Raw genomic sequence first — 15,841 nt, forward strand, 5'->3', positions numbered from 1 at the left:
AGTAGGCCCTATTGAAAAGAATAAATGAGTAATGTAAAAAAAAAAAAACGTGAAATTATTAATGAGTAAGAAAAACGGAAAAAAATATCACTAAGAGGACTGAAACGCATGTATAATTAACGAAAATAAAAGAAGCATGAAAAAAAAAAGATACCTGAAAAGGAGAGGTAATTACTGATAGGTAAAATATGAATGATCAATTAAAAAAAGAACGAATAAGAAAAAAAAAGAAGAAAAAAAATGAAGTAGGAAACAGAGATAACGTGGAAAGGACACCGTTGGAAAGGCAGTAAATACCTAGCAGGCGAACACTGCACTGGAGGCCAAGCGACCCCTATGGTGAGGGTTGCGGCAGGAGGCGTGTGGGCTGATTACGTACGTCTCCCGGTAGTTTCATCAGCATCGTCCATATTCTGGTAATTAAACAAAATTTCTTTGTATTTTGAGAAGGATTTTGTGATGCTGGTACTGGTGAATGCGGCGTGAGTGGTGTTGTGTGACCCGATCAATCTCTGTATTGTTTTTTTGGGGAACTTTCATCAGTATCATGCATATTCTGGTGAATAAGCTTTTTTTTTTTTTCATATTTGAGAAGGGTGTTGTAAATGAGGCGTGAGTGTTGTTGTGTGACCCGATCAATGGCTATGTGTATTGTTTTATGGATAGTTTCCTTATCTTCGTGCATATTCTTATTAAAATCTCCCTATTGTCATGTTCAAGATGTTGTGTAGCTGGTAGTGGTGAATGTGGCTTGTGATGTGTGTCTCGATCAGTGTCTGCCTGTGTTGTGAGGGGTTGGTGGGAGTGGACACAGGAGGCTGCCTCTTTTGAGTATCAGAGAGAACCAGGTGGGAACATTACTCCTGTCGCTCATTAATAAGGAAACTTAGCCGTAACCAACATGTCAGTCCAATAACAATGGTCAGAATATTTATCATCTGTGGAAAACAAGTGTAAAGTGCTGTAGATTTTAGGAAAAAAATACAGGATGTGATTTGGTATGATAACTGATTTCCTGTTAGATTTTGATATGTTTTGCCTTGCTAAAGTCTGGCTTGCTATTGGATATATAAAGGTTTTGGTAAAGCTTTATGATAGGTTCATCCCCAATCCTTCCCCCATCTCCCAAATCCATCAAACAAGCTTGGAGACCTGATGGGAAAGTGGGTTTCTAGGGTGGGGGAAGCCAAATTTGGACATTCATTAAAAAAAAAAAGTAAGGATGAGATGCCATATTTTGAAAACAGGAAATTTGTAGCCTAACCCAACTTTAACTTATGGTATGCCCCTTTCCACTGGGGGCTGATGAGGGTAAGAGTGTGTATGATATATGTGGCACTTTATCATCTACCTTGTGTGGGGTTGCCAGCCTGGTATATAGATAGATAGATAGTTTTATAACTTATATCCCTTTTATACTGCCCTGTTCCCCCCTGCACTGTTTGGTGAATGCTTCAGATTCATCATAATGAATGAGAAAGTAGGAAACTTAAGAGGAATCTGGAGATTACAGTATGACTATTCTTTCTTCAGCTAACAATAGCACAAAAAAGGCTTGAATCCCTCGTGTGGGAGAAAGCAGCCACTGTGTCAAACTTTCTCATATTAATTATTGTTTAAAATTATTTTTAAAACATAGATTGGTGTAATAGTAAACATATGGGGATAACAATTATATCCATATCTGTTCAGTTTCTTGCTGTAATCATTTTGTGAGGCTCACTGTGTGTTTTGCCTTACAGATGAGAGAGGCAAGATGGTGGCACACTGTCAGCACTGTGGCTGTAAGGACATTGACACAGACCCAGCCCGTGGAGATGCAGTCTGCACCTCGTGTGGCACGGTGCTCTCTGAACACAACATTGTTAGTGAAGTTCAGTTTCTGGAAAATTCTCATGGAGGAAGCTCTGCTGTGGGCCAGTTCGTCTCCTCAGATGCAGTTAGCAAGCGGCCTATGTTCAGGGACTTCCGTGGCTCATTTGCACGGGAGAGCAAGGAAATCACACTGGGTAATGCCAAGAAGAAGATCAATGCCCTTGCTCAGCAGCTACGACTCAGCCAACACAATTCAGAAATGGCATTTAACTTTTTCAAGCTGGGTCTCAGTAAAGGCCTGACTCGAGGGAGAAAAACCAACCACGTGATTGGAGCATGTGTATACATCACCTGCCGCACGGAACAGACTGCACACATGCTCATTGACGTGAGTGATGCCCTCCAGATTGATGTGTATGAGCTGGGCCGCACCTACCTCAGGCTGTCCACGGCCCTGTGCATCAACATCCCAGCCATGGACCCATGCCTCTACATTTGGAGGTTTGCATATAAGCTCTCCTTTGAAAAAAAAACTCATGATGTTTCTGAGACAGCACTCCGGCTTGTTAAACGGATGAAGCGAGACTGGATGCACACTGGACGGCGACCATCAGGAGTGTGTGGGGCAGCCCTGGTCATTGCTGCACGGCTGCACAACTTCAATCGCACAATCAATGATGTAATCAAGGTGGTGAAGGTGCATGAGTCAACACTGCGCAAACGGCTCACTGAATTTGGTGAGACGCCTTCCAGTGCCCTCACACTTCAAGAGTTTATGACAGTGGACCTTGATGAAGAGCAAGACCCGCCTGCATTCAGGGCAGCCCGGAAGCAGGAGAGGGAGCGGGTGCAGAGGCTGCTGGATCAAGATGGTTTGGAGACGGAGCTCACGGAGTTGCAGCAAGAGATTGAAAAGCACTTGGAGGAGCGCAAGAAAAAGCTGCGTGGCATCTGGGCCAAGTATGATCGGGAGGAGGAACCAATTGAGGAGGCAGAGCAGGAAACTGTGGAAGCCCAAAAGTTTATTACAGAAGCCACATTGGAGACCATCAATAAATGTATGGATGATGGGCCTGAAGATGTTAAGAAAGAGGAAGAGCCCCGGGGCATTGGGCCCTCAGCAGCCAGCCTGGGATTGAAAGAAACCATTGAGGAGTGCATGGAGATCCGGCCCAATAACCCAGAGCCAGAAGACAGTGGTTTCTTAGATCTGGTAGACATTGATGACAAAGAGATAGACTCGTACATCCTAGGACCACGAGAAGTGAGGCTCAAGACTTCCTTGTGGATGACTCTGAACAAGGACTATCTGGAGGAGGTGAAAGTCAAAGAGGAGCGAGAGCGCAAGGAGGCAGAGGAGCGGGAAAAGGAGGGTAAACCACCTAAGAAGAAGAAGAGTTATACCAAGCGATCCAAAAGCAACACCCCGGCCAACACAGCTGGTGAGGCTATTGAAAAAATGCTCCTAGAAAAGAGGCTGTCAAGCAAGATCAACTATGATGTTCTGCGTAGCCTCAATGGAGAAGAGGAGCAGGAGGAAGGGGACACGAAGGAAGAGAAACCCAACCCTAAGGTCCTCAAAGCAGCCCCAGTGGAGACTCCTAAGGGTATTTCTTCTGTCCTCCACTCTCTGACTGGCAAGAGACCAAGGAATTCCTCTAAGGAGGATGAGGAGGGCAGGGCGTCCAAAAAGCTGGACGTGAAGGTGAAGCAGGACCAGGAAGAGCCAAAGCAGCAGCAGCAGGCAGAGGAGGAGGAGGAAGAAGAGGATGAAGAGGAGGAGGAGGAAGCAGAAGAGGATGAAAGCAGTCTGTCAACAATGCAGCTTCTGCGCATGAGGCGGGGTGAGAACCATGACCACGACGACTATTACGATGACTACTGTGACTATTGAGGAGCACATGTCTGGCATTATTTTAGCAAAGTACAAAGTATATTTAAGATATAGGTATTTATTATTTTGTATAGTTTCTTTCCTTTATTTATATATTTTGGATTTCTGTAAATTGTTTTAGCTTTAAAGAGACAAGGATAGTGCTGAGTTTATGGTGAAAAAATATTTCATGTTTGGTTATCTGTGATTTCTGTAAATTATGTCATTAAGTTTAGTGACATGGTTTCATTGTAGATTAAAATGAAAGGACCAACGTGGTATGGTTTGCATGCAGAATATAGTTGCTGCAGGCTAAGCTGATGTGTAAACCATACCTCTTCCTCCTCTCTTCAGTGGTGCAGCTGACTACTGCATGCAAATGTTATTGCCAGTCCCAGACTTTCATACCTAAAATCATTTCAGTCTTATCAGTTAGTCTTATTCTGAGCTGATTTTCAATATATGAATAGGAAAACAGTATTAATATTAATCCCTAGAAGAATTAAACAAGTGGATGTTTGGTGGAAAGGTACTGAGATGAAGTGTGTCAGGTCATAAATGAATTTACATCAAATTATATATATATATATATATATATATATATATATATATATATATATATATATATATATATATATATATATATATATATATATATATATATATATATATATATATATATATATATATTTTTTTTTTTTTTTTTTCCAAGGATTAATACATTGATGTAATTGCATCTTATTTATATTTTAGATAATCAGCTTAGGAGAAAGATTAATTTGAAAAAGTGATTGAAAATAATGCATTACATATAAAAAATTTGGGTTAATGGTAAAAACTTTGTAAGAACACCAGTCAGCTGCCCCACTGATAGGGGTGATTGAAAATAATGCATTACAGTAAAATCCCTCTTATCCGGCATCAACGGGACCGCCGACATGCCGGATACTTGAAGAGAAGTGAAATTATGTCCACAATCACCACCCTACACACGCATCTTACCATAACAAAGATCAGCTGATCTTAATCAGAAGCTGATCTGATCAGCTGCTTAAGTGTAAGCACAACACGCTTCCTCTTTTCTACAACTTTAGGCATGATGAAGGCGTCAGGCGATAATCAGTGCCCACGCAGGACTGAGTCACTGAGTAAACACTGCAGTGGGCCGCGGATGGCGCGAAGCGGTGCGCTCTGGTGGCGAGGGGACAAAGTATACCTCGCGTGGGAATTTTAATCAGTTTTATGAGTACACATTGATTTTTTTATTGATTTTAAGGCTCGGGGAAAAATGTGCCGGATACTTGAAGCTGCCGGATACTCGAATGCCGGATGAGAGGGATTTTACTGTACATATAAAAAAATTGAGTTAATGGTAAGGACTTTGTAAGAGCACCAGTCAGCTGCCCCACTGACAGGGAGGAGGAGGCGTGGGATGTTGGTTCTAGATGAGTTCAGTCTGCTATGACTATAACACTCCTTACTATTCCAAACTTTCCATAGATATATTAAGAGAGATTTTCACTTGTCTTTTTAAGATGTAATATTTAATGCATTTGTACAGAAATATTTAGTAACTTAATTTTTTTTGTACATACCTTTCATCGACAAATTATCAGTTTTGTCAGATGTTTTTGTACTCGTGTGTACTGCAAAGCTTTTCAATGACGCATTGTAACGAATGATGCCTCACAGAGGAGCTTAAAGACTTTACTCCATGCTGGACCAAGTAATTGTGTTTACTGGTAATTCTTTAAAATTCCATTTCTTCACATAACCTGTCCCAGTGAAAGAAATCTTAGGTAGCTTGGGTAGCATGGATTAAAGCACTGAAGAGAGAGAGAGTCATCCAATCATCCTTGGAACTTGAGCAAGTGAATATAAGTTAATTACAAGAAACGGAGTTTTGGGTCCTAAGACTTCATGCCCATTATTTTTTCCTGATCACTCAACCACTACTATACTAAAGGTAGCATATACACAGGTAACACAGGCACTTCGGTACTACCGGAGAATGTTACATAAACCTTCACCTCACTTGTCACACAGGCAACTGATGAACTCGTTAATGTGGCTGCCGTGGGTATCGATGTATAATGCATATGTTCACCACATTATCCCTTTTTACCACCTCGGTTGGCATTGTCTGTCTTTGTGGGCTTGGTGCTCAGCATGGTATGGTAACATTGTAATGCCAATAAAGTCAGTCACTGATAAATCGGTTGAGAGAGAGAGAGAGAGAGAGAGAGAGAGAGAGACGTGTCTTTGAGTGGGGTACAGGAGACGTCCTCCCCAACATTTTAGGGTTAAAAGTCAAGCTGAAACAATTTATTGTCACAAGATATTATGACAGCATAAAGTGTTTATAAGGCAAAATCTGTCAAAATTAAAGCGAAACGGAAATCTGCCCTTTGTTTTCTCTGTTAAATTTTTCATCATGATAGCTCTCTTCAAACTGCTGCGGTTGGATATACCATTACTGGACTTGTGTTTAGTCGTACAAATTTACCTTGACCGTACAAAATTACTCCACCAGCGGCAGGTTTCGCCAGCCCATCCTCCCAAATAGTGTTCGCAGGATAATGTTACTATTTATTCCTCAATGTATATAATATGTAGTGTATCGCAGTGATGGGTTGCGTGTTTATATACGTGTAGGTGAAGACAAGGAGAAAAATGTAATCCTTAGCTTTGTCCTTTTGTTTTCTCTAAGCTGTTCGAAAGGCTTCGACTAAGCGTGATCCATCAAGCTCAAGGCTGTGCGCCTGCCACTAGTCGCCACGTGGACGGGGGAAATAAACTGGTTGGAGATCAGCAGAACGTGGTGTGTGTGGCGCTACCAAGTTGACAGATTTCATGGATCCACAAAGTAGCGAGAGGTGAGGATGAGGTGGGCCCAGGTGGCAGGTAGCGCACTGGTTGGTATGGTGTGAGCATGGAGGTATTTTGACCCATAATATCTTAATATCTCCATGGGTGTGAAGAGTGGGTGGCGTTGTGGCTCATCAGCTGGGCCCTTGAAATTTGTTGGAGCAGAAGACTCTGTTGGGATTGCAGTAGTAAGATAGTGGTTCGGTTCGGTATTGTATCCGGGAATGGTTGCTCCGACGCCGCTCCTAGTTGTGATGAAGTGTTTTGTTTGGCTGCTGTACCTTGGTAGTCAGCCGCCATTACACCGCGTGTACAGCCTCACGTCGACCTTCGAGGTAAGGCGCAGGTACCCTTTAATTGAAAGTAGTACATACTTAGCACCGCACATTCACTACTGTCATGATAGCTACTCACTCAGAAAAAAAAAAAAAAAATCATCATTGCTATTATATCATGGGTTTATTGCCAAAAATAGCCTTGATTGCATATTTTACTATCTGACACCAGCAGCAGCTGAGATTACCAGCTAATTATGTTGCGAATGAAGGAGGATGCTGGAAGTGGACCTACCCGGCAGGAGAAAGAGAGAAAGACCTAATAGATTTACGGAAGTTGTGAGAGGACATGCAAGTGGTGGGTGTAAATTTTCTGGAACAATTGCCTGTGATAATGCAAGTGTTGAGTTAGACGCCTTGGATTAACTTTTCTTTTGTTATCACCACCATCTTTATATTGTCAAATCCATATTTCTTGCCCAGAAATATCCCTAAAGGTGAAAAATATAACTTGAATAATCTACGTAGTACATTAAATCGAGACTGGTTGGCTGAGCAGTCCCTGGGCCGAGACGCGCCTCGCTCCCTAGCTGCTTGCTAGGTAACCAAAACACAGCTGAGTGGCTCCCCTGCTCCTGCCCTGGTCACGCATTGCTCCTCCTGTATTCCCTTCCTATCCACGAGGGCGGTTAGTGTTGTCTGCGTGGTTTGTATGAATCAGAACCGTACTGAAAGAATACAAGAGCCGCTGTCGAGTAAATTTGTGAATAATTGTCAGTGGAAATGTTTACTGTGACTCGTATAAATGGTTATCCTCTTGGCTATTACATCAGGTTCGGTGGAGGTTGGTTAGTTTAAAGGAAGCTAGAGTAAGGCTTCATGTAATATCTGACTCCCGAAATCTGGGGCATGTAAAGTGGTGGAGGGAGATATGTCAGGCCAGGCAGTACTCAGCTTGTATTTGCCCATAAGGTGTTATTGATCGCTGCAGTACGTGTGGTGGCGCTCCAAGGGTGTCGACTGCTCCTCTTTCGTCGTTCAGGCATATGAATGTGATTCTCTCTCTCTCTCTCTCTCTCTCTCTCTCTCTCTCTCTCTCTCTCTCTCTCTCTCTCTCTCTGATCATATTCCCATAAAATGTGGTGATTAAATACAATAACTTGTCATTCCATTACCAGCACAACAATCTATGGTTACTAGATTTCTTTGTTTAGGTAGATGTTAGAGGTTACTGCCCTTCATATGGGTGGTCGACCTATATACAAGGTGTACCATGAATTATTAATTTTCCTGGCCAGAAATCAGGGGGGTGCCTATATTTGAGATCCACCTACATGAGGAAATGTGGTAAGCAGATGTGGGCTCCCTAATTTTTAGACAGATTATTTATTTCCAGGAAAATGGTGTATTTTATTGAAACCAACAGTCATCATGTCTTAGGCAAAAATGTTGCCCTGGGAGGCTCTGGTCTAGTGTGTGATGCTTCCTGTACTTTCAGTGGTGCTAATGCGTGGCGGCTTCTGGTGGCGATGGTGGAGGACAGCAAAGGGAACTGAAAAACCTGCTTCATCCCTGGTGCTGACGTCACACTTGCGTCAGAGGGGACTTCCTCACTGGACCTCCTATTTTGTGCGGTACAGCGATGTGACCAGTGACCAGCGGGGAAGGTCACATTTTAACTGGAAGGTATTATGCTTTTCTATAGTCTTGTTCTGATATAAAGAAAGTTTTAAAAGAGTGTTATAAAGTGGTCTGTTTGAGGAGTAGTTAATGTAGTCAGCTTATAATGGACAGGTTCTGTATTTTATTTCATTTATTTATTTGTTTTTAGTTCTGTATTTTATTTCATTTATTTGTTTTTAGTGTTATAAAATGAAGTGTTTGATAAGTAGGTGATGAACACTTAATAAAAATCTCAGATCAGATGAAGTAATTTAGGTTTTTTGCTCTACATACTTGTTCACTTCTTCACTTAGTTTAGATGTTGATGTACTGTATATATTTATTACCTTGATGTGGTGACTAGCTCTCCCTTTCTCACCACCTGCATTTTACTAAGGTCTTGGTGAAGGATAAGCCAACAAGTTAACATGGCTTTTTCTCATTGTAATTTACAACTTTCTCTGACATGTGTTCCTGCTACTCGTGGATTCCTTATTTGTTAATAAGTTATTCTTTATTTCATTCTTAGTTTCCCACTTTAGTGACTAGTTCTGTTGGATAATTTCTATTACTAAGACCACTGTCTGTCTGTCTGTCTCACATTTACACAACATTGAAGTTGAGTTTGGGAGTAAAACTAAAACAATACAACATGGAGTGGTTGAGAACCCATAACAAAAATAACAAAAGACTGTAATTATCAGAAGTGATCCTGTTAGTGTGTACCTTCGCATCACATTGTGCATGTACTGTGGCAGGTAGATGACGTGAACTACCACATTCTGAGGACTGGATGTTGGCCCTACATCAAGTACCACTGCTCCCAGCGACCCTATCAAGACCTCTCCACTGATGACAAGTTCTTCAGGTTGTTGAAAGTGATGAACCTAGGTGCGCAAGAGGCAGGTGTGGTGAGGTGACAGAGGTGAAGAGAAGTGAATTTAGTCAAATCATTGCTCTCAGTTGAGAGGTTGTTAGTGCCGAGTCATTAGGGAGCTTCAAAAGGAAGTTTATGGCAAAGGATGATTGGTGGAAGTAGTTAATGCTTCAGTACAGAGACTGCTACATGTAGGTCTGATATCTTCATGCAACTTTATTTTCTTATGTTCTTAAGAACTTAGAATTATTGAGCATAGTTACAAATTTATAATGTAACATGAATGGATCTTGTTGACCTTCACCCTCTAAGCCATCAATCTTTCATGAACAATTTCTAGTAACTTTAAAGTATCACAGACCTTGTTGTATGCATATATGAATGTTCCCAGACTATAAGAAATGAATTATGTGCTCATTTTATACAACATGGAAGTAAAAGAGAGAAGAGGACTGATACTAAAGAATGAGTGCCTAACATTTTATTTGACAGATTAAAGAAAATTTCACAAGTCCATTCTGCATAGGTACTCTCCAAAGCAATTTTGCATAATGTCTGGTGCAACTTCAGGCTTAGATGGTCAGCTGCTTATTCTTGTGGAGGGTGGTTGGTCAGCTCCTGTCTGTGGTGGTGCTGGCAGATCTTTAGAGTGATGCCTTTGCTGCTCATGCTGTCCCTGCCTCACCCAAAATTCTGATGTAACCGTTGTTGGAGATAGGGTTGACAGGAGGCTTGTGGGTTGACAGGAGGCTTGTGTGTATTCTTTGTGTTGATAGGAGGCATGTGGGTATTGTTTGGCCACTAAGCAATAGCTTGAAAAGGTTCAATTTCTGTCAGGGCAAACTTGCTTCCCTGAGATTACCACGTGGCCACTGCCATTGAATGATCTGTGTATAGATACATAAAATTGGAATTGTTATTCATTTACTGTAAATATGGATGCTGATTCTTGTTTGACTACACTAGAATGTAGTTGAATTTATATCTTTACTTTTGTTTAATGGCACCGTTGACCTTTCAACATGTTTGTATTTAACGAGGATGTTTCAAATCAGGCTTGTTCAAGCTCAGCTTAGAAGGGAACTTCTCTGGTGGCAATCAGGATCAGGATGAAAGATTCCAATTTTATTTTAAAAACCTTAAACCTTTCCATAAATGATTTTTGACAACAGGGAATCTGTTAATGAACAAGTATCTACTATCAAAGTTCTGTTTTCCACAGGTCTCCCTTGCCTGGCCTATGGCTTTGGTGCTTCTTTCCTCATCAGCTTCCAGGAAGAAGTGAAAACTCCAGAGGGGACAGTCACCATATATTTCCTTTATGAAGAAGATCGGGGAGCCAGGCATTAAAATCTGAAGAAAGTCACTGGAACAAAGTGAGCAGTAACACAGCCACTGGACAACATACATCAAGTAGTCACAAGTAGCAGCAGATATTCATCACTTGCACCATGGCCAAGTTGATTAACTATGCCCCAGAGGCGTGGAACCATCTCCATGGGGTTTTCTGCGTGTACAAGCCTGTTGATATGTCTGTGAGGTTCATGAGGAACGTCATCCTGGGGAATCTCTGTCGGGACCTGAATGAACTGCAGCCAAGACATGTGCCTCCCTTCGTGGCCATTGAAGGTGAGTGAAGTGTGGAAACAGATTTCGATTTAGAAAAGATCATTACTGTAGCAAAATTGAATGAGGATTATTTTTACAGCACACTTAATCTTTATGTAAGTAGAAGATTAACTGAGTATTAATAGAAGGCTTATACTTACCTTGCAACAAAGCAGAATTTTATAAATGTTGAAAATTAATTATTGAATGCATACATGAAGTAATGGAAAACCTCATAAATTAAGTATTGGATGCCTGAAATGATAGAAAATCTCATTCTTGCTTTTCTGTTCCCAGGGAGCATCAGTGAGGGTCTGGTGGTGAAGCAGAAGGAAAACTTTGCTGCGCATCAACTGGTCTTGGGACCACACTACCAACCAAAAGACCTGCGTATCTCCTGGGCACAGCACCTCCACAAAGATGTTTCAGGTACATAGTCACTAAAGACCCAAAGAACTGGAAGCACCAATGTCTTTAGTATTGGAATTACCAACTACATAGGCTTTTTTTGTACACCAACCCCCAGTTTTTATTTTTTTTTGTTTTAATGATACAGGCTTAGAAACTTCTATCTGAAATTTGAATTATTAATATTATGCACCATAAAGAAATAATGACCTCAGAGTGCTGCTCTTGACATCAATTCCTTATTTTATTTATAATATTTACTGAGCTTACCAAATCTGGTACACACTTATACTTTCATCATTTTATTACTTTTCACTCTGGTGGCCTTTTTTTTCTGGTAAATCATGAGAACTTGTGTAAGACAACTTCATTGTACTTCCTCTGGCAGGGGTGTGCATCATGGGTGTGAACCGAGGCTGTGTGGGCACCCACCGTGTGCGGGAGAGTCGACTCATCCGCACTTACATGGTCTCTGGCAAGTTTGGTTGTGCCACGGACAATCTCTTCCACACTGGCAAGGTAAGATTTGCATCTGGAGCTTACATTTTATCTAATTTTCTTAATTAAATAAATTTTCTTATATAGTTATACTTGATTACTTATACTTAATTTTCTTGTACAGTTGAGCCCCATGATTACCTATCTTGAGACTATAGTATCAGATATAATAAAAGTCAGGAAGGAGAGGATCTGATGTATGAAACTAAATATTACAAACCCATTCAGGATCAGAAACTCACACAGAAGGAAAAGTTACTCCCTAAAGTCAGAACTAACCCATCTAATTTTGAACTTTCTCAAGAATATAGACTGGGTAATTAGTTATTTGCTACTAGTCCTGACAAACCCAAATGCAAAAGATCCCCTAGTAAATAAACCAACTGAATCACAAAGCTTTATCCATAAGACTGTGTGCTGCAAGACCCAAAGCTAACCAACCCATGACTGATAAATCCATCCTGTGTGTTTTGCAAGGATGACTACCCCTCAATTTACTGGAAATCAATCAATATCTCTCTCTCTCTCTCTCTCTCTCTCTCTCTCTCTCAAATAGGGAGGGAGCATTACATTTAAGGAAAGTTTGATCTGAGACAACATTACTCATGCAGGTTGTGGAGAAGTCCAGATTTGCTCACGTCACTAAAGGGAAGATTGTGCGAGCCCTAATGAGTATTCAGGCAGCTCACCAGCGAGCCTCTATAGAGTTTCTGGGTCTGGACATTCATTCACAGGTGAGTGGCATGATTGTTAAGGGGTCACTAATCATACTGGGTAAAAGAGCAGCATATTTTAACAGCAGTAGATTCAGATTCATTGTGGTATAAGAAATGTGGCTTTAAGCTCTCTTATCTTGTGTGCTTGTCCTTACATGTTTAGAGATAGTACAGATCTAGTACAGATCTATGAGTCTTTCCTTGGTAGGTTTTACTATTTCATTGATTAATTTATTAAAGCTTAGAAAGTAATTGTTCAGTGGAATGGCTATAGCAGATATATTTAATGAAGGAGGTAGTAGTAAATATATATTGTAACAAACTTTTGTCCCTACTGTTGTCATATTGGTTATTAAACTGTCACCCCAGGCTGTTCTTGTCAGAGTAGGGAAGCAGGTGGGAGATAGTTGTACATCTTTCACACCAGGGATGCAATGTGGTTATTAGGGACTTAAAGCTAATCTATTGAATGGCTTCTTGCACACAGGGGATAAAGGTTAAGATGAGCACACAGGGATTTTTGTTTGAATATTCCATTTCACTAAACATGTGATGAAAGGACTTATTTTCCTTCTGCAGGAGGCTTATGAGGCCTTGTCCTGTAGTGGGCTTGTGAGGCCAGGAGAGAAGTCTAGTCCTATTCTGTATGCACTCAGCATTAAGGAGTTCAACCCTCCAGATTTTACCCTGGGTAAGTTTGCACTAATTTTTGTAATGTAGGATAGAAAGTGAACTTAATTGTTACTTGATTATGAGAAAAAAAAAAATAACAGGACACAGGAGTAATGGGGGATTTGTAGTAGTGTAAGGATGGAGCATCTGTCTGTATACCTGGATTTTAGGTGTAAATAACATAAGAGGAGGTATGAAAGCAGTCTTCATTATGATCAAATCTTATGTATGAAATGTAGCTACTGTGTACTTCTCTTCCCTCAACAGAAGTGTCAAGCATCAATGAGACTGGAGACTACCTCAAGGAACTGATTCACTCCCTTGGCATCAAGCTGAAGACCAGTGCTGTGTGCACACAGCTGCGGTGTGTGCGCTATGGCCCCTGGACCCTTGGCCATGCCCTTCTTCGCAAACATTGGACGCTGGAACACATCGTGAACAACATTGGTCAGTCCTATCCACTGCTGAAGAATATCACTCCAAAGTCCCCCAGTCTGGCTTCCTTGGAGGAGAAAGAGGTAAACAGTATTACAACAATGGAGCAATGACTTAGGTAGACTTTATTATTAATCATCATTAGTAATAAATCTGCTAGCCCTGAAGTGGTATTTTCATAGACTTTATTATTAATCATCATTAGTAATAAATCTGCTAGCCCTGAAGTGGTATTTTCATCTCTTAAAATTATTTTTTACATGAGTAGCAAGACATAAATAAGCAGAAATGCCTCAATTAAAGTTGAAAATGATGCTATGTTGTTTTCTGTAGCTACAGTAGTCGCAAAACAGGTAAATGTTGACTGCTCACTTGGCTAAAATACATACCACATACCACCCCAATTTTAGTATGGTATCCAGCTCGGACAGGTGAGTAGTACACGCTGGCTATATATGACATCATCTGTTCTCTTGCCTCACAGCACATGATGGCAATTCCCAGCTTCACTTCAGGTGGCAGAGGGAGTGATGTATGTTGTCATTGTTGTGATACCAATTTGTGACTTAACATGCATTATGTTTCACTTTGTCTAGTTTTACTGCAAATTCAGGAAGAACAACAAGCTTCTGATGAGTGAGAAAATACCTCAAGTCACAGCACTGCATACAACAAACTTTGGTAAAAAATGAAATTGCTGATGCTGTTGGTGTTTGTGCCCAAGCACAGGCTGAAGAAGAAATTCATGGTGGTAGCCATGACCTGCCCGAACATGCAGTTTGTGGCCATGCAGCCTGGAAAACATCATCTAAGACAATTCATGTTATCAAGAGGCAACCCTAGACTTGCTGCCAGGATTCTGAATTGTCTTGGGTGATATTTTCCAAGCAACATGACAATGAACTATGTGTTCAGGCAGGTCATGGCCACTACCATGAATTTCTTCACCCTGTTCTTGGACACAAATGCTAACAGCATCAATCTTATTTTTACCAGTGTTTGCTGTATACAGTGCTGAGATCTGAGATATTTGCTCCTTCAGCACAAGTTTTTTAATCACTTTATAAGAAAACTAATCAAAATGAGGCCCAGTACATGGTAAGTCATGAGTTGACACCAGAGCAGGAACACCACACATCACTCTTTCGGCCACCTGAAGTCAGGTTGATGGTTGTTGTCATGTGTGAGGCAAGGGGACAGGTGTCACAAACAGCCACCATGTACTACTTGCTTATCTGAGTTGTGGATACCACCCTAAAACCCTAAAATTGGGATCGTGTGTATTTTGGCCAAATGGGTACTTGGCGATGACTTGTTTGGCTGCTAGTGTAGGTACAGGTTTCTGGAAACCCCAAGCAAGGCACTGTTTTGAACATAGCAAAGAATATTATTATTTAAAACATTAACAACAAGGATGTAAACTGAAATGCCAGAGATGCCTTTAAAATTTTAGTTCCTATGGAATGAGTGTAAATGACTTTTGTATCTGTACATAAACTGAGCACATGCAACAGTTTTTATTTGTTGCCTTTATGACTGAATGTGATTGCTAAATGTTTAGCAGATATGTAAAGTGTCTGATAAACAAATGTTTCAGTTTATAGTGTGTGTGTGTGTGTGTGTGATCTCTTTCTCCTCTCCTCTCCTCTTCATCTCCACTCTTCCTCTCTCTTCCCACCTCTCCTCTATCTCAGAGAGAGAGAGAGAGAGAGAGAGAGAGAGAGAGAGAGAGAGAGAGAGAGAGAGCAGGGAGGGAAGGCTGAGGGGGAGAGAAGTGGGAGAGTGAGAAGGGGGAGGGAGGTGGAGGGGGGAGAGACAGGGAGGATGTAGGTGGAGGGTGGAGGAAAGGTCTGTGATTCGCATACGGTCGTCTGCTGTCACCCAGCCAGCCGTTGCCCTACGGAAAGAGCTCAGAGCTCATAGTGACCGATCTTTGGGTAGGACAGACCACTAACACACCACACCGGGACAGCGAGGTCACAACCCCTCTGGTTACATCCCGTACCTACTTGCTTGCTGCGGCCGAGTTGGTGATGCCGCAGGTGGCGTGCGTCTCTCCTGCTTTTCCCTACATATTAAAAGGCTCGCCCATTTGCCTCGTCGCGAACCCGGGCCTTCTTGGTTGCAAGCCGAG

General features: G+C 41.4%; 2 protein-coding genes and 1 long non-coding RNA gene across 7 annotated transcripts in view; 2 read left to right on the top strand and 1 right to left on the bottom strand.

The window, feature by feature from the left end:
- The first annotated feature begins 267 nt into the window (after positions 1–267).
- LOC135108037 (transcription factor IIIB 90 kDa subunit-like) lies at positions 268–10,732 on the top strand. 2 transcript variants are annotated; one of them, XM_064018617.1, is made up of 5 exons: positions 268–416; positions 1,743–3,659; positions 8,330–8,517; positions 9,252–9,384; positions 10,593–10,732. In XM_064018617.1, the coding sequence occupies exons 2-5, from the start codon at positions 1,757–1,759 to the stop codon at positions 10,718–10,720; spliced, it is 2,352 nt and encodes a 783-aa protein (XP_063874687.1). In that variant the 5' UTR covers positions 268–416; positions 1,743–1,756; the 3' UTR covers positions 10,721–10,732. The 2 variants fall into 2 exon arrangements, with proteins under 2 accessions (XP_063874687.1, XP_063874689.1); XM_064018619.1 differs by having other exon boundaries at positions 9,252–9,418; positions 10,593–10,729.
- Positions 10,671–15,218, top strand: LOC135108039 (pseudouridylate synthase TRUB2, mitochondrial-like). The gene is made up of 6 exons (XM_064018621.1): positions 10,671–10,999; positions 11,276–11,407; positions 11,775–11,905; positions 12,496–12,618; positions 13,180–13,291; positions 13,540–15,218. Exons 1-6 carry the CDS (start codon positions 10,822–10,824, stop codon positions 13,818–13,820), a joined length of 957 nt encoding a protein of 318 aa, XP_063874691.1. The 5' UTR covers positions 10,671–10,821; the 3' UTR covers positions 13,821–15,218.
- LOC135108040 (uncharacterized) overlaps positions 13,465–15,841 on the bottom strand; it is a 105,921-nt gene continuing 103,544 nt past the window's right edge. For all 4 annotated transcript variants that reach the window (XR_010272113.1, XR_010272115.1, XR_010272114.1 and 1 more), the window contains exon 5: positions 13,465–13,774. This is a non-coding gene — a long non-coding RNA (uncharacterized LOC135108040). The remainder of the gene's footprint in view (positions 13,775–15,841) is intronic.

This window comes from Scylla paramamosain, chromosome 16 (genome assembly GCF_035594125.1).
Source record: "Scylla paramamosain isolate STU-SP2022 chromosome 16, ASM3559412v1, whole genome shotgun sequence".
NCBI classification, from domain to species: domain Eukaryota; kingdom Metazoa; phylum Arthropoda; class Malacostraca; order Decapoda; family Portunidae; genus Scylla; species Scylla paramamosain.

Coding starts and splice junctions, on each gene's coding strand:
- LOC135108039 (XM_064018621.1), top strand. CDS start 10,822: ATGGCCAAGTTGATTAACTATGCCCCAGAGGCGTGGAACCATCTCCAT. Junction 11,000..11,275: donor TCCCTTCGTGGCCATTGAAG/GTGAGTGAAGTG, acceptor TTCTGTTCCCAG/GGAGCATCAGTGAGGGTCTG. Junction 11,906..12,495: donor ATCTCTTCCACACTGGCAAG/GTAAGATTTGCA, acceptor TTACTCATGCAG/GTTGTGGAGAAGTCCAGATT.
- LOC135108037 (XM_064018617.1), top strand. CDS start 1,757: ATGGTGGCACACTGTCAGCACTGTGGCTGTAAGGACATTGACACAGAC. Junction 3,660..8,329: donor GCTTCTGCGCATGAGGCGGG/GTGAGAACCATG, acceptor CTGTACTTTCAG/TGGTGCTAATGCGTGGCGGC. Junction 9,385..10,592: donor GTTGAAAGTGATGAACCTAG/GTGCGCAAGAGG, acceptor TGTTTTCCACAG/GTCTCCCTTGCCTGGCCTAT.